Source organism: Rhea pennata, chromosome 6 (assembly GCF_028389875.1).
Source record: "Rhea pennata isolate bPtePen1 chromosome 6, bPtePen1.pri, whole genome shotgun sequence".
Taxonomy (NCBI): Eukaryota; Metazoa; Chordata; class Aves; order Rheiformes; family Rheidae; genus Rhea; species Rhea pennata.
In genome coordinates, this window is record NC_084668.1 from 17,587,052 (window position 1) to 17,609,768 (window position 22,717).

Consider the following 22,717-nt stretch of genomic DNA (forward strand, 5'->3'; position numbering starts at 1 on the left):
GCGGGGGCACCCGTCGGGGCAGGGGGGCCGCACTGCGCAGGCTCCCCGCTCGGCCGCCAGGGGGAGCCGTGAAGGGGGGGGCGCGCGAGGCGTGCTGGGAGTTGTAGTCCGCGAGGAGGCGGCGGGCCGGTAGCCAAGGTGCATGCCGGGATCTGTAGTCCCGGCGGTGGCCTTTGCGCGCGCGCCGTGGCGGCGTGCGTCACGTGGCGCCGCGGCGCCGCCCCGCATCCCTATGGTAACGGCGGGCGGTTCGGTGGCGGCGCGCGGGAGCGGAGGTGCGGCGGGGCCCGGGGGGCCGGGGCGCCCGCCCGCCCGGCCGGTGAGTGCGGCGGGGGGGGGGGGGGGTCGGCGCCTCCCTTCCCGCTTCCCCGCGCCCTGCGGCCGCGGGGCCCCTCCGGCCCCTCCGCGGCCTCCCCCCGCGGCGCGGGCCCTCTTCCCAGGCCTCGTCGGGGGCGGCCCCCCGCGAAGCAGGGCCTTCCCCCCCCACCTTCAGGGCCGCCTCTGCAGAGCGGGCCCCCTCCCTGCCTAAGGCTCTGGATCCCTCCCTCAGAAATAGAGACCCCCCCATCACCGGGCTCCCCTCGAGGGGCGGCTGCACCTTCCCCCGAGGCGCGCTGGGGACCCGGCTACCTTCGCCCTTAAGGAGTGGAGCCCTGCTCCCCCCCGCCCCTCCCCACACACCAGGAGCCCTTTAAAATGGAGCCTGTGTCCACAGCAGGGAGCCCCCTGTGCTGCCCTCCTTCCCTGCGGTCCTCTCCCTTCCTGCTGCTGTGGGGTCCTGGGGTCCCCAGCCCACCCCCCCTGCCGGTGTGCAGGGGTGCCTGTGTGTGCCTCTGTTCGGAGGAGGCAGCTCCTGGGGCAGGATGCAGTCTCAGTGGCATCTTTGACTCTGAAATCTTTTTATTGGAAGGAATGAATAACAGCATGCTCCAGCGTGAGCCACCAGGGAGGAGGAGTTAGCTCTCCAGCTAGCTATGCTCTGAGTGAACCTCCCTAATGGTACTTGGTGCTCTACTAAGGATGGGTGCTGGGCACAGCAGGACCCATGCAGATTGCTGAGGCAGCTTTGCTGTTAATCCAACCATCCAGGTCTTGGCCGACTACTCTCTTGTCATAAAAAGGAGCCTGTGACCCTGAAAGGTGAATGGCAGAGCTGCAGCAAGCCTGGAAGTGCTCCCTGAGTATCTTCAGGAATCGGGCTGGGAATCGCAGACACAGGCAGGGGCCTTGATGTCCTGGGTCGGTCTGCTTTTTCCCTGCCTGTGTGGGGCTGCTCCCCCCTGTACTGTTACAGGGCAGATTGTGGATACCTCATGAGCATCACAAGTTCAGCCATGCAGCTCCACATCCGAATCCGCCCTATGTAATTCCTTATGATGTGACTCTTCTTTCTCATTGCTATGTGCTCTGGACTGAATGCGCATGTCTGGCAGCTCCCACTCGGGCCCTGGGCTGTTGTATGCTGCAGAGGGATAAGATAGCTGGCACTTGGAGACTAAGGTTGACCTAGACAGTTTTGGAAAAGTCAAATGTTTCATTGCTTCCAGCGTTATCTAATATTTTTTCCTATCTCTTTGCCATTGTACTCAGTGGACTGTGAAACTTTTTCATACTTGTATTGCTCTCTTGCAGTAGTTTTTAAGTTTTGTATTAGGCAAACTTTATTTGTGACAAATGAGATCCGCTCAGTCCTCAGTCAGGCCTGTGGCCCTTCCCTGCCCAGCAGGGATCACTTTGCCTGAAGGACACTGACAGGGCCAAATGCCACAGTCCCCAGATAACATGCCCTGGGCCTTGCTTGTGGGGAATGCCTGCATGGAGGTGTCATGTCCCAAGTGTAGCAGCGTGGGTCTGGGGCTTGGCTACCATGCTGGCTTGGCTGAATGCCGCTACCATGAGCTTGCCCATTCATGGGCGTTTCTGGGGTTCCTCCTGTGCAGCAACCTGGGATTGTTCGATGGCTTTTTTTTCAGCTTGAATCTGTTTCTGTCCATGTTTTCACCAAGGCTGTTCTACCCCCAAGCTCTGAGATGCCCCTGTGTGGAGGTGCTTGGGACTGGCACTGGGATTTGGCAGTGGGGTTGTTGCAGTGCCTCCAAATGCATATTCCTCCCTCCCTAGTCAAGGCTATGCTGTCTGGCATTCCTTCCCTTGTAGACTAGGAGGAAACTGAGGTGGTTCTTCCAGGTTATGTGGTTGCACAGAGGCTGTAGCCTCTCCTTTTAGGGCAGTGGGGTGTATGTGTGTGTTTCTGAAGTACTGGAAGTTGGCTTTCAGATTGGCATGGGATGGGTCCTCATTGCATACTGAAAGACAGACCTGGGAGCTTTTTCTTCTGGTTTCAGGTATGTTTCAGAAAAAGAGTTATTATGAAAAGAGGAGGGACAAAGAAAATTGAAGTGTTTTGAGCTAATCAAGCAGGATTTGCTTCCTTGGTACGTATTACTGTTTTATGCTTATTACGCTCATTCTGAGTTTCTCATGTTTATTTTATTTCTTTGCCGAAGGCTGAGAGTGGACGAGGATGTGTCAAACCAGACTTTTCTGTGCCGAGAGTCTGTCAATTCCTGCACTGGAGGTTAAACTCTCTCTAGATTTGGCTGTGTGATTACACACGCTTCTGTTGTGAAACTAGATTAAGAACCCTGTCCATTTGGTTTGCTATCCGCTTGGATCCACCAGGGGAGATAATAGCAGAAAGGTGCTTTGGACTACTTCCTTGAAATAGTCTAGGCTGTAAAATACCCCGTGCTTTAACTGGCTCTTCCTAAGCGAGACTCGTTTCCCCAGCTTATATTGTGAATACTGATAGTTGTTCCTGTAGCTAAAAGTATGAGAAACTATGATGCAGGGCAGGAGTAAAGGCAGGGACTTCTCGGCTTCGTTACTGAGGAGTACAGAGCTGAGGCTCTGCTGTCACTGTGCAGCAGGCCTTCTTTAAGGCCTGGGAGCTCTACTGATGGAGACTACTAGGAAAATTCAAGGAAATGCCTTGGTAGCTTATGGGGCTGAGATGCAATGTTTGAATGCTTGTGATTCTCATAGACTCTTTCTTCACACATTCCTTGTTTAGTGTGAAGTGGTGTTCAACTGTCATGCTGCTGTGGGGTGTTGTGCTGGGGCCAGAAGTGGCAGGGCTGTGAGTCCCTTCTCTGCGAGTGCACAGGGGCACACAGTGCCCTTACGCCGTGGGAGATGTCTGCACAAAGGCTGCCTGAGCAGCGTCGTGCTGCTCGTCATAGGTTTTGCTCCACGCTCTGGGCCTTTTGCCTCTGGCTTCCCTGCGACCAGAGAGCGCAGCAGCTAGGTTAGGCAGCTGCATCTCTGCAGCCCTGGAGGCGAGTGCTGGGTCAGCCCTTCATTTCAGACTTCCCTGGGGCACTCCCTCTGTGACAAAGCTGCAGCCCTGGATTTTCTGCCTAATCATGCTGAAGTCCCTAACCTCGTCTGACACCAAGCTCTGGTGTCCTGAAAGCAGTGAGGAAAGTGCAAAGTCCCCTGTGGATTCTAATGGATTGAGCCTTCGTTCCTCAGCCCAGCCCGTGTGTGTGGAGGGAGGTGTCTGTCCTGTACCGGGAGGAATGCGGGCTCGCTTGCGTTTGTAGAGTGAAGTCATGGCTAGAATCCAGCTCTCCAGTGTCTTGGTCTTGTGCCCTGGTGCCCAAAAGGTCTGCTTCCCTCCCCATCGCCTGGTGAGCGAGAGCGCAAGCTGGAGCTGCTCTGCTCTTGCAACCTCTCTCTGTTTAATTAAAGGATTGCTTTGGGAAGTGATGCACTCTTCACACATTCCTTGTTTAGTGTGAAGTGCAGTTCAAAGCCACGACCGTTGAATTGAAATGACTAGCTGCAGCATAAACGTAGATTTAAATGCCAGGCACTAATGTAATCCCTGGGATGCGTGTGGAATTTGCTGACACATCTCAACAGTTGGTGGGTATGTTACTGTGACCTGAGTGGCCAAAAACTTGTTATTTTGCAGTCTGCGCTGGTTAGGAAGGAGACTGGTCATCATCCTGTGTGTTTGGTTTTGCAGCTAACTCTTGGTTCTTCAGGACAATACTGGAGCAGACAGGGAGGACTGATGCATAACTGCTTTGTGAAGGAGCATACTGTACTCTTGGTCCCTGTGCCGCGTGCATTTCTTTAGAGCCTGGGCTGTAGCTCTGTCTTTGAGCTGTCTTAGCATCCCTCACAGGCTTATTCTCACAGCCAGCAGAACCCTCTGCTCTTTATCTTGAATTCACAGGTAGTCTTGTGCCTCATCTGATGTGGCGCTGTGAGACTGCACACTGGTTTTGAGGCTGCTTGCTGTTTCCTGGAGTTGATCTAAATGAGGGATGATTTCTGTGCTGTTGAAATGTGACAGTTTGCACCTGATTACTAGGTGCAAGACTGGCTTAGTTACTTTCAGTAAATTGGTTTTAGATCAATGTATTTGATTTTGTTTGAAAGTTGTTCGGTTTTTTTGTTTTTATTTTTTTTTGAAGGAGTACAAATCCTTACTCTTAAATGCATATTGGGTTTAAAAACTATTTATGTTGCACTGTTGTGAGCTCTCTTGTTTGAACATTAGTCAAAAGGGGCAGAGCTTCAAATGAGGGATTTGATGATAAGTCAGATTTCGCTTAGAAAGATGTTTTATCCTTCCTAACTGGAAATAGTAGCAAATCACAGTTGTTTGACTTTCCCCCCACCCCTTTCCTCTCATGACTTTTAGATGCTTGAGGCTGGCAATGCTTTATCAGGTCAGCTTGTAGCTCATATGTTTGCAAGCTCTTGTTATTTTAAGAGCATCACAACTGCGTTTAAAATAACCTTCCTAGTAAAACTTGCACGACAGGGGTATGGTCTGCACACCCAGGCTCTTATGAGCTCATTAGTTCTCTTAAAAATGAGCATGTGAGGAGCTGCAGCGTTGCTGCTGTGTGCTGCATGGCCTGCCGCGAGGAGCACTGGGGCAGAAGGAGCTCCGTTCTTCCGCAAGCGCTTAGTGGGGACTGCAAAGGTCAGGGCGGTTGGTGTTCCTGCATGCTTGGGATGTGACATTTGTAAAGGCTTAGGCAACGTTCCAGCCGATGTCCCCAAGCTTGTGAGCGGGCTGCGCAATAATAAAAGGCACTAGCTAAATCATTGTAAGTGGGTGCAGCTGTATGATGGCTCTAACAGTGTGTTAGAGCAAAGCCGTGCCTTAGGAAGGAAGCTCTTCGCTCCACAGGCATATTCCCTGGGGCTGCCCGTGGCCTGTTCCTGTTGTACTTCCTTGCTGGGAAGATTTGCTGTAAAGTGGATGATAATGTGCTTTGAGTTTACCTGGTTTGAACTTTTGGGTTCTGTAAGGAAACACATTTCTAGAATCTCGTAGTATCAAGAATACTTGAGAGTTGCTGCTCTATTCCTGGGGGTCTTATCTCTGGGCCTGCTGAGTTGTTTTCTGATCTTGCTGGTGTGCTCCCCCCCCCCCAACTCTTTCTGTTTCCTTTTATCTGTCCTGCCCTTGCTTTCTAAGGTCTTAGGTCTCCATGGGGAAACAGTGGCAATTACCATCTGTTGTCATAATCCCCCCTGTGGAAGCTCGGTGATAAGCCCTGCCTTTTTCTTCTGCAGCTGCTGCTTCCCTTGTACCTGTAGCCCTGTGCCAGTCCAGCTACTTCTGCCCCTCTGTGGCAAAACTGATCTGATGTAGGGGGAAATTCAGTACAGGTTCCCTCCACACCCTGTGGGGCTGGTTTCCAGCCGCTGCTTTTCCTGCTGAGCCATTAGTGCTGGCGGCAACCAGATCTCCCCTTTGGCAGCGCTGCTGGCATCTCCTGGGTGCCTCCCTGCAGTACCTTATATGCTGGGCATATCGGTGCTACGGTTTTCAGCAGGGCCGCACAAGGTTTCTGCTGGCGTGGCTGTTACTAATGCTTTGTACTGCTGTGTCTGTGCTGCTATCTGATTAAGTCCCTTGTTACAGCTTCATTAGGACAAATCACTTCTATTTTTATGGCAGGATGATTCATTCATAGCTGTAAAGCTCTGTAAGAGAGGAGATATGAGTGATTCTCACTGGGGGCTGGGGTTGCAAGGTCATTCACAGCCAGGTGAGAGCACAGGCACTGGCACTGGCCAAGCTAGTACAGGACATGGTGAATCTTCAGTGAAAGGAAACTGTGGGTGGGGGCATTGTGGACTCTTTCATTGACCCCTCCTCTCATTTTTGCTTTGTTTTTTTCACATCTGCCCCTGCTGCTCTGCCAGGATTGCATAGAGGTTCAAGTACGCTCGTGGTGTGGGTGCATCAGAGAGACAGTATGTGGAAGCCAGGCTTAGGTCACTTATTTACTGAGGGGAAACTTGATCTGGGCAGGTTGTGGTATCTGAGCTGCAGCCTCTTTGCTTTGTGCTAATCGCTGTGAATGTCACAACACTGCGGAGTTGTTTGCTGGGTGCAGATCAAGTAACACGATACAACTTAATTTTGCACTGTGTGTGGGATTCCCATTCCGGGGCCACGCAGTGTGCTGCGCTGCTTGCTGTAGCTGCAGAGAGTTTGGAGCCCCTTTGGGCTGCAGCTCGCAGAAGCATGTAGCTGACCCACGACTTGTGCAGCAAGATGCCTCTGATGCTCCCAAGGAAGTCTCAGGTTTTGCGGGAATGCTTGGCGTGGCTGTACAAGTGCTACTGGCAGAGCAAGGTGACTTGCAGCTGAGGGTACCCAGTCCATAACACGCTGCAGGGCCTTGCAACCGAATGAGGCTGGATGTCAGTTGGATTCTGACACTTGTCGCCCTGCTCAGCTTTGTACCTGGCGCTGGTACTCAGCAGGGCAGAGAGCCCATTCTCTGAACGAGGTTAGCACCAGGTATCTCAAAGCATGATTGCAACAAGCTCTCTTTTATGCTGGTGCCCTAGTCACAACAAGCAGAGAGAGGCCAGAAGCACTGCCAAAGAAAGTGTCCTTGGATTTACAGAATCCCAGAGACATCCCTGCAGCCTTCTGAAGCGAGAAAGGACAGCTGGACATGTGAGACAGTAGGAAGCACAGCATGTGCACGGCTATGGATGGTACAGTGTGGAGCATACCAGATCCCTGCCATGCCTCCTTTCAGAGCTTGGCAAGGTCAGAGCTCTCCTTGTGGACGTACAGCTCCTGTAGGATCCTGTGTGGGGTGTTCACACCTCATGCAGCGGCCCCAGCAGCGTCTGATTGGGATGCTGCTGACCTGATTCGAGATCGGGGGGCCTAATTCACAGGTTAAGCAGGTTTTGTGGGTTCCTGCAGGTAGTTCAGGCTTGCTGGGAGGTCTCTGTGGGGTGCATGTCTGTGCAGCGTGTGTTTCTGTCCCTGCAGTGGGCCCGAGTCGCTGTCGTGGTGATGTGCAGCAGCCATGGCATCTAGTACCTGCCACTTAACTGTGGTAGGCCAGCCTTGGTTTCTGGGTGGGAAAAGCGTGTATTACAAGAAAATTAAGAGAATAAGTGGTGGCTGATACTCTGCTTATCCTTTTTCTTTTATGCTTTCTTTTTAATGTACAAACTTGTGAGAGCTGAAAGGTGGAAAGCGAAAGAAAGCCAGTAATTCAGCCTGCTTAGGATACAAATTCTTATCGCAGCAGTATCCAGAGGCCCTCCAGGCATGTGTTAAAGCAAGACAAATGTCTGGCACATGGATTTGTTTCCTTTTTCCCCTTTCCCCAGGCAAAAGGATCAAATAGGTGTGGTGCAATAGTTTGTTTTAGGAGAATTTAGGGTGCTTCATCTGTGCAGCTCTGTGGTCTGACAGTTGCTCCTTGCAAGGGACTCTTCTGTAGGATTGCTTTTCGGAGGAAATATGGGTACAGTATTGCCAGACTGCTGTAAATGACGAGATGTTTTTGTTAGAATAGCCCTACTTTCTATTTTGCTCATTGCCTTCCAGTTCCTGGGCTGTAAGATTCACTCAGCTCTTGAGCTTTTCTGTAGGGTCACAAAAATAAGAAACTTCTTTTTAAAAGCAAGAGCTGAGCTTCTCACGTAATTGTGTGACCTTTGGAGCTGAGGTTTTAGGAAAACAAACACAAACAGGCATTTTAGGGCTTGTAGTGGAGTCAGGAGAGCTGGCGGTGGAGCGTGCTAAGTAATTTGGAGAGGCAAACCCATGTGAATGGAGTCTGGCTGTCGCACCAGGTCTGAAGCAGGCGGGCAAGCTGCCTTTCCTTGCAGCCAGGATTGCTGTTTTGTGACTGTTGCTTTGCAGCACTGGCTGGCAGCCAAGGAGTCCTTTTCATTTATAAAATAAATGCTTTTGTGCAGACAGTCCTTTTCCCAGGGCCCTCTGTAAATTGTCTTTCCTTGCATCTGGTTTCATGTGAGATGTGGGCTCTTTATTTGACTTGGGCTCTGTCCCAGGAGACCCTCAGGGAGCCAAGTGGAGAGATGTGTTTTTTCATCCTGCCTGGAAAGCAGCTTGTTTTCTTCCCCATTCAGCAGCAGAGCTGGGCATGGCCCTCGAGACCTCATGGTGTCCGTGGTGAGGCAGAAGAAATCCACACAGCCAGCTCCACTCCAGCAAGTTGGCTAGGCTGCAAGGAGAAGTCATGCTACTGAAATAGAGGCTGCAGCGTGTGATCTGTGTGCAGCTTGGCCAGCCTGTATTTTGACTGTAGAAATAGCCAGCTTTGTTCTAAGCTGCCTTTTCCTTTCTAAACAAATGGGTAGTGAGGTTTGGGGAGCAGGGGAAGGAGTGAATGCCTTTGGGGGGGGATGGAGCAGCTGGACAGACCCTCTCATCCCGGTAGCTCTCCTGGCTCCTGGCTGGGGCTGTCTGTTGCCTTTCAGTGGTGGCCGAGTTTCATGGCTGACTTTGCCTTTACCTTTGCAGCCTTTGGCTAGGACCGTACGACACTAGTGACCAGCTGGTGTTACGAGCCCTCCAGCTGGACAAGATCCTACCTCTTTTGTCTCGTTTGGAGCCAAACGCTGAGGCCTCAGTGGCAAGGGCCTGCCCAAAAGACATCATAGATGGAGGATTTGGCTGGCTGCCTCTGGGAGAAACCACTGTCTTCCTGCTAGCCCTTGCTTTGCCCCAGAGCAGTCCCTGCTCCTGCTGGGACCAGGAGCTTTGCCATGTGGGCTCTGCCAGGGTAACAGTGCCTTTTGTGCTGTCTCCTTTGTTGCAGGCCAGCAAAGATGCTGCTGTAAACAACTGACTTCCTCTTCTGCGCTGGGGTTTGCCTCCTGTGCTATGGCTCTACATGGCCTCTGCAGGGCCAGAATGCAATAACCCAGGCCCCAAACAGGAGAAGAGCTTCAGACTTGGGTCAGGCACCCTGCAGGCAGAGAGAGCCCTGCAGTGCCGGGCCTGTCACCTCACTCAGCAGCAGGTGAAACCTGTCTGGAATATAAAGGGGAAGCATGTGAGTACTTTCCAGGATCACAGCCTGCTGCTCTCAGGGATCAGTTCACAGCAATCTTACTTCTTGTACCCACCATCATTATGTGACACACACCGTAGTGAAAGCGCTTTCCCAAGCCTGCCCTTGGCCCAGCCCTGCCTGGATCTCAGTGGGAGCACTCTGCTCTATCGGCGCTCCTGCCTCAGATCCAAGCCCTACAAGTTTCCTTTCCGAAGCTCCCAGGATACCAGCTCTGCCACACGAAGAGCGATGTCCTCCTTGCTGATGGAGCCCTGCCTGTTGCCTGCACTGGCTGAGGAACGTTCTGGGTCTGAGGCAAAAGGCTCTGCCCTTGGCTCACATAAGCAGGCTTCCAGCTCATACCGACCAGTGCTCAATAATAACTCCTTCCTACGGCCAAGCAATACTCAAGTGCCTTTGCCGCAGTCACCAGAAATCAAAAAGCTGAAGAACACCCACAGTTTTCCTGCCGTCTCCTGGCCCCACTCTGGGGATGGTGGTGACTGCTTCCCTGGCAGCCTTGTGAACAGAGCGGTGAAAAGCAGCAACCTTGTTTTGGAGCAAACCACCATCCCCTCCCTGACCCCTGTGCCCAGCAGCGTGATCTTCCGGAAGGACCGTCGCTCTTGGCCCCTGGAGGACACTGAAAGGAGACTGCAGAGCTTAAAGGACAAGCGGCCAGAGATCAGCCTCACAGACACTGTGCAGAAGCTGGCTGGACAGATTACTGTGAGGAACAGCTTTGGACATGAAGTCGGAAGCTCTCGCCTTATGAACATGGGCAGCCTGTCCAGTAGGAAAAGCCGGTGGGGACAACACATTATAGCCCAGCTCACCCCAAAAGAAACCATTGCCCCCCTGAACCTGGAGATGGGTAGCCATTGCCTTAATGGTAACTCAAGCCTTATAGGCACCGATGGTGCCGTCGTCTGCACTAAACGAATCAGTGTTCATCTCTTAGCCTCACGCACTGGCTCCCCCAACCACAGCACTGACTGCCGGCTTGTGAATATACTGACCCTGCACAGTGGGGACCAGGCAGCAAGAGCAGAGTCTCCACACCTTGCTGCTGTCTCTGAAGTAGCAACTCAGATTTCCACTATTCAACTGGAGAAAGAAGGGAAATGCTCCGAGGCTGTGCTGCCAGAAAAGCTTGAGTAAGTAGAGCAGTTGGGGAGGAGAGGGGTCATGGTGAGATTTGTTGGCCTGGTCTGGGCTTTGTGTTTGTGCAGGTCGTGAGCTGGGAGAGACTATGCTGTGAGCGCTGCTGGGGTGGCTGTAAGGGCAGTCACAGGCTGCATTCGTGAGCAAAGCCCATTTGCTGCATCCTGGCGCTATGGGATCCTTCCTTCCACTCTCAGCTTTACACTGGCTCTTCGGATAACACCAAGCCCTTTCACCTTCTCCCTCAGCCCCAGCTTCCTTGGTGTGGCTGCTCCTCACGCAACATGGCAATATTGTGTGGTGGCACTGCAGCCTTTCCTCTCTTCTGGGGAGGAAAGGAGCCTGGAACAGGTTCCCTAATCCTTCTGCAGCTCCCCTCTTCTTGTAGCATTCCTGCTCTCCTACTGCAAGGCACCTTTCTCCTGACTTCCCGTGCTCTGAAAAGGCAGTTCTTGGAATATGACCAATACCTCAGGTCCCCAGGGGAGATACCCTTCTAGCTAACTCCGTAGTTGTGGAGCCCTGCTTGCTGTGGTAATCTGTGCAAACAGACGTGTATTTCAGGTGAAGCCTACTGTCAAGCCAGTTCCAGCAAGGCTTCTGCTGGGCAGAGGCACGTGACAGTTGTGTGAGATGTGGGACCTTAGTGTGTAAAAGAACATGGAAGTGATGCAGGATCGGGGGTCTGGGCTAGCAGACTTGGGTAGCACAGGGACACAGCTCCTTTCCCAATCCTTGGGAAGGGGGAAAGGATCATACCTTGAAGAAATGCAGAAGCAGAAGATGAGGAGGAGCACGAAAGGATGAGAAGGTGACCTTCACAAGATGCTGCAGAACAAGACAGCTCTTTCTGTGCATCTGTGGATAGTGACCAGCAGTTAACAGCAAAATTGCCAGTAACTGTGTGATCCCATGGATGCTGAGGCTTTGATCTTCCTCTGGCCAGGAAGGCATTGAGGGAGGCAGAGCTATGGCTGATGGCTGCTGTGGTGCTACCATCAGACACACTCTCCCAGCAGGGTGTGGTGCTACCAACTGACACTCTCTCCCAGCAGGGTGAGCTGTGTCTCTTTCCCTCTGGCTGCTCTAGAAAATATTCTCTTATGGGGTGCCCAAGTCCTTTGCATCTTACCAGCTGCAAGGGGCCATACTAGCACCCAGGATGAATGCTTGTATGTCAGCACAAGGGAGGGCAACGCTCTCCCTTCCCTTCTCACCCATCACGTGCTGCATCATGGGCTCTTGGTCTTTTGGTCTGGGAAAGTATACAGCCACTGCCTCTAAGTTTGATGATGTTTGTTCCAGTGTTACTGTTGGGCAGTTGCCACTGGAGCTGAGCCGTCCTGAGGAGGATGCGGAGGAAGAACTTCCTGATGGCTTGGATGAGAGCTGCAGCCAGGAGGAGGAAGAAGAGGACAGTAAGTGCTGGTTCCCCAAGGGAGGCTGTACTCCGTGCCTTAGTGAGGCAGGGGAGCACAGGGGTATTGGTGAGTGAGATGTGAGCGCAGTTGCCCTCCTGCACTTGCCAAGGGCTGTGCTCGAGGCAGCAGTACTTTTATCATGTGGGAGAGCTGGACACGGTTCCCTGTCTTGCAATCTTGTCTTCATTTTGAGATGACTCGGAGATTCCTGCTAAATTGCTTTTGGATGTAGTGCAGGGAGGAGTTACGGACTCCACTGGGGAACAAACTAGCTATCATCCTGCTCTGATACTTGTCCAGCTCCTCTGTGTGCAGGGCTGTCAGCTCCCCCCTCTGCCCTGTGTCTTATGCCACTAAGATGTGGGTGAGACTTGGAATCAAGGTTTGGAGCAGCTGTGAAGGGTCTGTCTCCAGGAACATTTTCTCCTCCTCTCTGATTAACTCTGTATACGTTCACTCTCCAGGGAGACCAAATCTGAGTCTCTCCCCTCCTGCAGGTGAATCAGATGCTTCCTCTGTTGCCGGACTGTCACCTAATGGCTCTGTGGCTCTTATTTCCAGGTTAGTAGCTGTAATTTGTGCACCGCAGCATGGTATCCGTGTCCAGACTTGTCCATCTTTGCCATCCCTGCTGACAGAGGGCAGCTGTAGCAGGCAAGGGAGTGGAGTGGATAAAGAGACAGGCTTCTCAACCAAAATGATTTTTTACTACCCTGGAAATCAAAGCTTATCTCTCTTTCTGCAGACTGCAGCCTGCAAAATGCTGAGGGCACATCCATCACAGTGAAACAGGGGTCTCAGTTTCACCGCAATTGCCAGTCACTGGGTTAGGCTTGCTGGATTAAATTGGGATCTTACAGTGTCATTGCCTTGCAGATGAACTGGAACAAGGGCCTCCTGGGCGAGAGATTGCAATCATTCCCTGGGGTCTTGTCTCTCAGCTTGCATCCTAGAAATAAGTCCTGGAGCCTGATTTTTTCTTTAGCCTTTGCAAAGGGGTTTCTCTGGGGATGACTGGTCAGTAGGTGAAGGGGTCATCTGGGCCCTGCCCCTGTGGCTCCTGACAGACCTCTGGGGGAGCTGTTTTGACCATCCAGCAGTGGGAGCTGGTCCTTGCAACTGTCCAATTCATGCACAAGGGCCACCTTGGGCTTGCTTTCTGCCCAGCAACTTGTTGCTTTCCATCATGCTGTAACTTACTTGGGAGATGGGTAAAGCTTATTGTGAGCTAGTGTCAAACGTCAGGATGCTGCATGGCCTGCCGAAACAGCATGAGTTGGAATGACGTCCCCTTCTGGTGGGGCTTCGCTAGTCAGCCTGCCAAGGCATCTACCGCAGCAGGTGTGGGGAAGCAGTGCTTCAGTCAAATGCCCGCTGGAGTGGAGAAGACTGGGCTTTCCTAGGGATGTTGGCCACATCTCCTCTGTGGGCTAGGCTCCCCTTGAAGCCTCTGCAGTGGCTTCCTGCCTTTTTGGTCTCTGAGCATACATGTGAATTTCTGGATGCTGGGACATAAAGTGGCCCCTATGTGACTGTACATGCGAGTGCTCCAGGTGATGGCACTAAGCACTGGACCTCTGCTCTGTGCTTGCTCCCTGTGCTGTTTCTCACCTTGTAACCAACTGCCTACTGCTTCTCCTCTCCTAGGAACTGCATCAAGTGCTTGACCCCACCAGCTGAGGCTCAGGAGCAGGTGCTCAAACCAGCTCTTGTCTGCAGTTTATTCCCTAATGTGCCTCCAACCATCTACTTCAGTACTCGGGACGAGAGAGGTGAGCTGGAGTCTGTTTCCTTGCAGTGGGATAAATATAAATACAAAACAGCAGTGCCAGTGCACAGCCAGGGTCTGGCAGCTCGCCTTCACCCCTTCCATAATGAGACCCAGCACCACTGTGAAACCAAAGAGGAGAGTAAAATAATGGTGGCTCCTGCAGCCTGGAGCATGAGTGAGGCTGCTGAGACAGGTATGACCAAGAACAGCATTTGCAGCAGCATTGGGCATAAATGAATGATTCAAGATCTCCCCCAGTTGTGGGATCTTCTGCTCCATTCCAGTTCTGTTAGAGGGTAGTATGCAATTCCCTTAAAGACCTGGCCTCCCTTCAGGCCTGAATGATTCATGGCTCTTGTATCAAAACAGAGGAATTGCTCTGGGTGAGAACAAGTCTCAGATTTCCAGCAGGAACATGAATGTGCCATTTCTGGGCTATGTGATCCTTGGATGGGGCTTCTGCTGTGTCCCATGGCCTACAAATGCTCATGCACATGTTCAGGATGGGTGTAGCTGTAAAAACATTGGGATATTATGCTTGTTTTCCTTCTGTCCTTAACTCTTTGCCTTCCTAGTGGAAAAGCTGCCTTGGGAGCAGAGGAAGCTGCTGCGATGGAAAATGAGCACAGTCACACCAAACATAGTGAAGCAAACCATTAGCAGGTCTCACTTCAGAGTCAGCAAGAGTAAGTTGTTGGAGGCTGGCAGCATGAGATTTGTTATGTTCTTCATTGCTTCCAGCCCATGGATGTGAGAAGGAAGGGTGCCTGCAAAGAGCAGAACTGGGGCAGTACAGGCTGGTCAGTGCAGGACACTGGTTCCCATGTCTCTGTGTGTATGACCTGTGGTCTCCAAGCCCCAAGGGTCCTGGCAGTGCCCACTCTCCATCTTGGCTTCTCTGGCATGGGCAGCAAGGCTGTAACTAGGAGCTGTCAGATCTGGCCCAGGGGCAACGAGGATAGCATGTGAGTGTGCTATGACTTATTTAGGCTGTGCCTCCAGGTGGTACCTCTCTGAGGCTGACATTTACCCAGTGCCAACCTTGTACCACTGTCTGTCCTTTGTCACTGTGGTCATGCAGTCATGCAGTGCAGAGGGAGAAACTATCTTTCTCTCTGACTGTAGCTGGGGAGCTCTGTCAGGGTTGAGATCTTGTTGCTAGAGGGACATGAAAGAGGAGGCTGGAGTACCACTGAGCTTTCAGAGCTTGAGTGTGGCCCGTGGCCTTCCGACAGTATTTATGGGGCTCCTGTATGTATTTATTCAGTTGATTTTCCCACCTCCCACCCTCCCTTTGGAGGGGCTGGGGGGAGCGTAGCAAGATAAGCAGAGGAAGCATTAGGAAGTCCTGCAGTCCTACACCTCCCAGTGCTTTGTAGCTCACTGCTTCATTCACCTGCTGTAAAACAGGGATTTAAGGGTGCTCTGCTGGCACTGCTGGGGGATTGAAACGAATCTTTTGACATTGTGCCGGTTCAGTCCACTACACCAGTCATGTTTGCAGGACTATGACCCAAATGGTATACTGAATCGCAGTGACAGCCTTTGGTTTATCACTTTTGCAGTAGCTGGCATGATTGCTTTGTGCTTTCACCACACAGTGTACCTGGCATACTTCTGCCAGCCCCAGGAAATGGGCTGCTCCTGGGTTGAGAAGGTATTGCAGGGGGGCAATGTGCTTGATCAGACTTTTCTGTCTTCCCTGCAGAAAGCAATGACTGGCTGGGCTGCTGGGGCCACCACATGAAATCTCCCAGCTTCCGAGCCATCAGGGAGCACCAGAAGGTAGGGAATGTTCTGGGCTGGCCTCCCTCACATGCATGTGGAACATATTTGTAACAGTTTGGATGCCCCTCTCTTCAGGGCCAGGCATCTGCTGTGCAGGCTGTCTGTGTAGAGTCCCCTGTCACAGTGTGGCAGCTGGTATTCCTATGCTGGGAGGTGAGCCCAACAGATGGGCACAGCTAGGAGCAGTGTGGAGGCTCTTGTAGACTGAGGCTGCAGCCAAGCTGTGTTCACCTGTGAGCTCAACTAAATCTGGTTAATGTTGTCTAAAGCAGTCTTTTTCTCTAGCAAAACTGCGCAATGGTGACCAGGTGAAGCCAGTGCCCTCTCCACCAGTGCAGCCAGAGCCAGAGGTCAAGTGTGGACTACAGAAAGCATGGGGTTGGCACATACTTAGGGAACGCTTGAGGGTCTGGAGGTTTGTTATGTATCACACATGCATGTTCTCTCTGGAGAAGTGGTGTTCCAAACTGAACAGTCTGGAGGCAGCACTGGAAGCTAGCAACCTCCAGCCCTGTCACTGTCTTAGCGTGTCGTATTTCTGTCCATGGTATTTGTGGTGCATTGAGTTGGATGGAGCTCTGGCACCCAGTTTAGAAGCAAGCAGGCAAACTACTGTGGTAGAGGATACTGCAAACAACCCCCTCCAAAGGAAGCTGAAGGGCTGAGGGTTAGTGGCCAGGTGCTGATTAGACATCAGATGTGACCAGGCTGCAGCTGCTGGCTCCGTAGCTGGGGTAGGGCACTGTGTAGGTGTTTGTCACTGCAAAGCTTCAAGACCAGATGGGTCCTGCCCTTATGTGGTCCTGAGAGAGGATCAGGAAGGAGTGTTACCATGCTCTGGGCAGGTGGTTTCACGGAGGATGTATTCCCTGGCATTGGAGCAGCAAGGGGAGAAAAGGAGATGGGGACAGGTGGGGAGAGATCACCATATCTCTGTTCCTTTTCAGCTAAACCACTTTCCTGGTTCATTTCAAATTGGGAGAAAGGACCGTCTGTGGCGCAACCTGTTGAAGATGCAGACTCGCTATGGGAAGAAGGAGTTTAACTTCTTCCCCCAGTCCTTCATCTTGCCCCAGGACATAAAGCTGCTGAGGAAGGCATGGGAGGAGGGAGCTAGCCGCCAGAAATGGATTGTGAAACCAGTAAGAGCAAAGCAGAGTTCAGTCCCCTGCCCTGATACAGCTGTAGGGAAAGGATGTGATCCCCTCTTGTTTGTGTCTCACAGCCAGCATCAGCGAGAGGCATTGGCATCCAGGTCATCCACAAATGGAGTCAACTCCCCAAAAGGAGACCACTGCTGGTGCAGAGGTGAGTGAAGGAAAGCAAGGTGGGCAGCTAGGCTAGGATCTCCTAGTGTCTCATCTTTCTCTGGCCAGATATGGCCAGCAAGATCTGATTTGCCTCTGGAAATTTCTCTATTGCATGGGTGTAACGCTGCTGTCCAAGGTATGGCTCCATCAGCTGCAAATTGGAGTCACAGAAGAGCTGCTGACTGTGTAGTCTTTAGAGGTCTCATGTACAAAATGGCTCTTAGGCTAGCTTCACAGACTTTTCGGAGCAGCTTCAGTCTGGCAGATGATCCAACTTCAGCTCTGCTGTGATCCCCCTCCCACTGCTTTTTGTTCTGGGGTTTGATGTCTTTGGAGGCAAGTGAACTTTCTCCAGTGCCTGCAATCACACTAGAAGCAGAAGCCCTAGGGAAAGAGATGGGAATTCTCAAAGATTTGTTCTTAGCCAAATTGGAACTGGTTAGTAAGAGCCTACATGTACATGGAAATTGGTCAAAGGGTTTTCTTGTCTTCCTAAAAAAAGACTTTCAGAATCTCCTTCACCTTTTACAGAAAAGTGAAATAGTTCATCTTCATTTTAGTGGAAGTTCTGGGAAGTTCTTGTAAGGACAGGGAAAAAAATGCTTGGTGTTAGGCAGGCTGTGGGAGTTCCTGTATTGGTTTGTCTGTTCTCTCTGTCCCCCCCTCCTATGTAAGTGAAAGGTTTTCCCATTGAAAATCTTGAACCCCTTTTGGCTTGGGAAGGGGGTGAATATTTCCAGCTGTTTCTGCTCACTAAACCAAGCCATCTAGGAGTCTGTGGGCCACTGAATGCCTTAGATGTTCCTGAATTTTGCAGTCAGTCTTGTAAAGGAACTTCTGTGCCTCAGACCTGGAAAAAATCTTTTCAACATGAGACTGAACAGGAAGGAATACTGTTAACATGCCACAGGGTCTCCCCTGTATGTGGGAAAACTTCTTTCTCTGTCATCTGGACTGTGATGCTCTTAACTTGGAAAGGCTGTACAAAAGGGCTTCACCTGCTCTCTGAATGGATCACTGCTTGTGCCAAGCCTTCTGTCGTAGGGGCTAGAGACGTGCCTGCACAGAGACGTCATAACCCTTTCCTGCTGTCTGCTTCCATTTGCAGATATCTGCACAAACCCTACCTCATTGGCGGGAGCAAGTTTGACCTGAGGATCTACGTTTATGTCACTTGCTATGATCCCCTCAGGGTCTACCTGTTTAAGGATGGATTGGTTCGCTTTGCTAGCTGCAAGTAGGTTGTGTGGGGAGAGCAGTGCTGGGCAGCAGGAGGGCTGCCCAGCTCTGGACCATATGTGGCTGTGTTACTAGCCTCAACTGGGGCAGGAGGCAGTCACTGCATATATGAAGCGCGAGCTTCCTTGCTAAGAAAGCAGTTTGAAAATGTGGGGCTATTCTGGGTGGTAGTGTTGAGAAAGAAAGTGGGAGGATGTCTAGCTCATCCACCTTTCCTAAAGCAAGATCGGGTCAATGTAAAGCAATTCTTAAATGCGCTGTCAATGCTTTGTGCTGGGTAAGAGCTGGAATACTAGAAGCTGGCATATTTCTTCCAGCATTGGCCGTTGACTTAATAAAATACATTGCCTTGGGCTGTTACAGTTCTGTCAGCACTTTTGCTCACTGGTGTTTTGGTTTTTTCTTAAAGACTTACTGTGAGGGAAGATTGCATGCCTCTGCCCCTAGGCAGTGTGCTCTATGCATGCTTAATGCTTTGACCCGTCAGCCCTGGGCTAACAGCAATAGAGATTGTGGAGGAGCACCTTGCTCCAGGCACCCCGGGGAAGCCTGCAAGGCAACAAGGCTTATAGGTGGCCAAGAAGAGAGGTAGTGTCCTATATGAGAACTGAAATTCTGCCTGCCTTGTGGGCCTTGGGCAGCCAGTTCAAACTCAGACTTGCTTGTGCTCTTATCTCCTGCAGGTATTCCTCCTCGATGAAGAGCCTCAGCAACAAGTTCATGCACTTGACCAACTACAGTGTGAACAAGAAGAATACAGAGTACAAGTCCAACTCAGATGAGACTGCTTGTCAGGGACACAAATGGTAGGTGCTGCAGGGGCTTTCAGGCTGCAGGGCCATCACTGTCTTGTGATTAAGTCAGCTGCTTTTTCAGTACTTCTATCCAAAGGTTGAATGTACTTCCAGTATTATCTACTCCTGCATGGGGAAGCTGAGGCACAGAGGGAGCAGAGTGACTTTTGTGTAGATTAACATCAGTAGAATCTGGATTCCATGCATGGCTTACTGGAGATCTTCCCTGTCCCGTGGGTGGTACCTTCAGGTTTACCTGCTGGTCACCTGCTTTACCTCCCAGGAGACCGGCACATCCCATGAGGGACTGCAATGGATCAGCAGGCAGTCCTGGCCCCTGTGTTCTGCCTCAGGCCAGGTCACCCATGGGAAGCTGCCATTTCTGTGGTTTACCCTGGAGATTACTCTGGTTTCTCCCTGGCTTGAGTCATCCTGTCCATTACTACTTGGGTTGCATCCCACACTGCCTGTGCATGTACTGCTCTCTGATTCAAACTCTGCTCTCATCTGTGTGCATTCATTTTCTTGCCCGAGGTAGTTAAACTTGAGTCTGATTTCAATATTAGAACTTTAATTGATAATTCTTATACATAAGCTGGCTAGATGGGAGCTTCTTGCCATTTTGCCCCTGATTTCCCATGGAGCTAGAGAAAGTGACAGTTCTGGTGCAGAACTGATAATTTGTGTGCTAGTGGTGTGAGTGGTAAAGAGCACTGAGGAGCAGCAGTGCTATTTCTAGTTACCTCGGAAGAGGGCCGCAGTCTCGTAGGGGCTCTGTTCCCTGCTATGCATTGGCAGACCGGCCCAAATCTCCAGATACTTATCCCTCATTCTGTGGTAGTGTTTGAACTCTTTTAGAAATAGTGTGGGATAAAGTCCTCAATTCATGGACCTGTGGCTGGGCTACTTCACTTTAAAGGGGGCTGCAGAAGATAGTTTGCTGTAATAGGCTTGCTTTCAATGGCTTAGATTTGCTGTGCAGTTGTCTGTCTGTCAGCTGGGACATTGGGAAGGGTCTGCTGTCCTCTGGCACTCGAAATCCCATGGGGCTAGCATTATGTGGATTTTCAGTATCAGCAGGCGAGTCAAAGCTGGCTGCTCCCACATTAAAGATGAGTGACTGTAATCAACTCCATCTTGTATGCAGGAAGCGTGACCTTTGGATTCCTGGCCATTAGCCACATGGTCTCATTTGAGCAACATCTGAGCATCCTTGGCTCAGTGTCAGGGCAGCTTGCAGCACTTGGTGTGGTGTGGGAAACTCCTATAAAAGCAGACACACTCCCCCCACCATCATTTTCTCCTGATTTTTTTCTTTTTCTCCCTTTGCCTTTAGCCAAACCTTGGTGAAACAGCTTTAGATAAAAGATTTATGGGGACATTGATGGATTCCTGCTGAGCTGCTTTGCAGTGCTCGTGGGGAAGGCTTGCAGAAAGGGGAGGTTTGCTGAGGACACAGAGGGCGGGGGAAGAACAAATCTGGGGCTGACATACCCTGCTTGTGCTAATTTGGGACCTGATACTCCAATGCAGGGACAAATTTAGGACAGATTTATGTTTCTGGTGGCTTGGCCCTGCAAGGTCAGCATCCAGGATGGGGAGGGCAGCAGCCAGGAGTTGAGTGATTTGGGGACTGGCAGAAGGATGGCTGTGCTTCGAAAAGGTGGGAGATGAACCCTTATTTGCTGTCAAAGGAGAGCTTTGTCAAGACTCCCTCTGTTTTTGCTCCTGTAGCGGTGCTGTGCTGGACAGAAAGGGGCTACAAACTATCTCCTTTGCTTTTTCTCTCCCAGGGCTCTCAAAGCACTCTGGACTTACCTGACCCAGAAGGGAATTAATAGTGAAGCCATCTGGGAGAAGATTAAAGACATTGTTATTAAAACCATCATTGCGTGAGTCCTGGCACCCCTTACCCTTTGCCTGGCTGCAGTGCTGCACTCTGGCACCTCTGACTATCCAGTCTTGTCTCAGCTTCAGTAATTCTCTCTAGATCCTTCCATTCACTTTGTTTCTTAAGCTCATGCTGCAGCAGCTGCAAGGGGTAAATAGAAACGGGTCAAGATCCTGGCTCTAGATGGAGCTTTGGGCAGCTTGATCTAGCTCTGTTGGGCTTATCTCACTCTGATAGCACTGAACAGCCCATGGGGGTGTGTTCGCTCTGTGACATGGGGCCCTCTCTGCATCAACAGCTGAGAAGCTGCTTTGTCCTTAAATTTCCTGGGTCTGCCTGCAGTGCAAGGTTAGGTGGGTGCAGAGTACCCGGCACTGCTGCCCAGCTTTCCTCTTGCTCCACTGCTTGGGCAGGGTGCTTGAGAAGAAAGGTTCCCTGCTGCTGAAAGAATTTTGTGTTCAGAGGTGGATCCTGCAGCCAGAAGCTGCGGGCAGCTGTAGGTGGGGATGCTCAGGATCTGACACTGGATCCATATACGATGCAGCAGCAGTTCTCCCTGCTTGCGTTGGCCTCTCAGCCCATCTGTTCCCACAGCAAGTGGCCGCGTATGCTCTCAGAACCAGCAGTGTGCTGTAAATAATCAAACCTCTGTCTGGCAGTTGGAAAAAAGCTTTCTTCCTTGGCCTGCAGATCTGAGCCCTATGTGAACAGCCTGGTGAAGATGTATGTGCGGCGCCCATATTGTTGCCATGAGCTGTTTGGGTTTGATATCATGCTGGATGAAAATCTCAAGCCCTGGATCTTAGAGGTCAACATTTCCCCCAGGTAAAGCTGTTCCTGCTCTGAAATCTATTTCTCAGCCAGAGCAGGGGTGGATAATGGCTGTTTTTTTTTTTTTTGGTTTTTTTTTTTTTTTTTTTTTTTTTTTAAATAAAAACCACAAAGTCAGTTTGGCCTCTTACGTGCTCTGCACTGTGTGCTGAAAGACTTTGGGCTTTGAAGCCTCCCCCTGCAGACTGCAGAAGCCAGAGTCCTCCCTGCTGCAAAAGCAACATCTTTCCACAGCTCAGAAACCTTTATTGGGCAAATTCTAGTTAGCATGAGGGAAAAGTATATTCAAAAATAAGGCCAGGGAGGATGTGTCATGTGGCAAATGGGTGATGCCAGAGATTTCTTCTTTGTGTGGGCTGAAGTGATCAGTAGCTCCAATGCCTTGTGCACCAGTTTTGGTTTCATGGGCAGGGCTGCGAGCGAAGTGTGTGCAAGCACAACCTCTCCCATCCACCTGGGCCTGAATTGGACACAGAGCTATGATCCCAGACAGGGCTCTGGGGCTGGATTTGCTGATTTCCAGTAACCCTCTGGGAGGGGGAAGAGAAATGAAATGTTTCTTGTAGGGAGTCCCTATACAAAGAACCATTTCAGGATTTTTCTCCCTGTCTCGTGGCTGTAATGTTTGTCACGAGGCAAGGGACACACTGGGTTTTGTACCCAGTTGGTATTAACCCACAGAATGATCTCAGCACCATGGGGCTCAGCAGCTCCACTCTAGCACACTGTGTTTCTTCCTTCCTGCAGCCTCCACTCAAACTCCCCACTGGATGTGAGCATCAAGGGGCAGATGATTCGGGACCTCCTCAACCTCGCTGGCTTCATTCTGCCTAGCGTGAACGATATAGCCTCAAGGCCAGGAAGTGGAAGCAGCTCTACCCTCAGGTCAGCCCACTTCTCTGTCTGGGCAACAGGGCAAGGTGAACTTTTCTCGTGAGGATTTCATTTAGGGGATTGCTTTCAGCACAGTAGACACTAGTTTCAGTGCTGTGGAGAGCCTGTGTTTGCTGGAACTTCAGCTATGGGTCTGAGGGACTTGCTTGCATCATTGCCTGGGTATCTGTTTCCTGCAGTCTCTTCAAGGTAGGAGGATTGTGCCAGATCTGTGAGTCCATAATTGGAAGAGAGACC

The 22,717-nt window shown here is 51.3% G+C and overlaps 1 protein-coding gene across 6 annotated transcripts in view; it reads left to right on the plus strand.

Annotated features, from left to right (window-relative positions):
• The first annotated feature begins 273 nt into the window (after window positions 1-273).
• The window catches only part of TTLL4 (tubulin tyrosine ligase like 4), a 29,900-nt gene continuing 7,456 nt past the window's right edge, over window positions 274-22,717 (plus strand). For 3 of the 6 annotated variants that reach the window (XM_062579078.1, XM_062579081.1, XM_062579084.1), the window contains exons 1-14: window positions 274-319; window positions 9,141-10,534; window positions 11,847-11,959; window positions 12,427-12,523; window positions 13,610-13,734; window positions 14,309-14,419; window positions 15,442-15,518; window positions 16,469-16,663; window positions 16,747-16,829; window positions 17,940-18,068; window positions 18,754-18,876; window positions 20,658-20,756; window positions 21,446-21,580; window positions 22,334-22,471. In XM_062579078.1, coding sequence (XP_062435062.1) covers window positions 9,216-10,534; window positions 11,847-11,959; window positions 12,427-12,523; window positions 13,610-13,734; window positions 14,309-14,419; window positions 15,442-15,518; window positions 16,469-16,663; window positions 16,747-16,829; window positions 17,940-18,068; window positions 18,754-18,876; window positions 20,658-20,756; window positions 21,446-21,580; window positions 22,334-22,471 — 2,744 coding nt within the window. In that variant the 5' untranslated portion in view covers window positions 274-319; window positions 9,141-9,215. Of the gene's footprint in view, window positions 320-4,931; window positions 5,006-9,140; window positions 10,535-11,846; window positions 11,960-12,426; window positions 12,524-13,609; window positions 13,735-14,308; window positions 14,420-15,441; window positions 15,519-16,468; window positions 16,664-16,746; window positions 16,830-17,939; window positions 18,069-18,753; window positions 18,877-20,657; window positions 20,757-21,445; window positions 21,581-22,333; window positions 22,472-22,717 lie in introns of those variants that run through there. The other 3 variants (XM_062579082.1, XM_062579083.1, XM_062579080.1) reach the window with 2 other exon arrangements.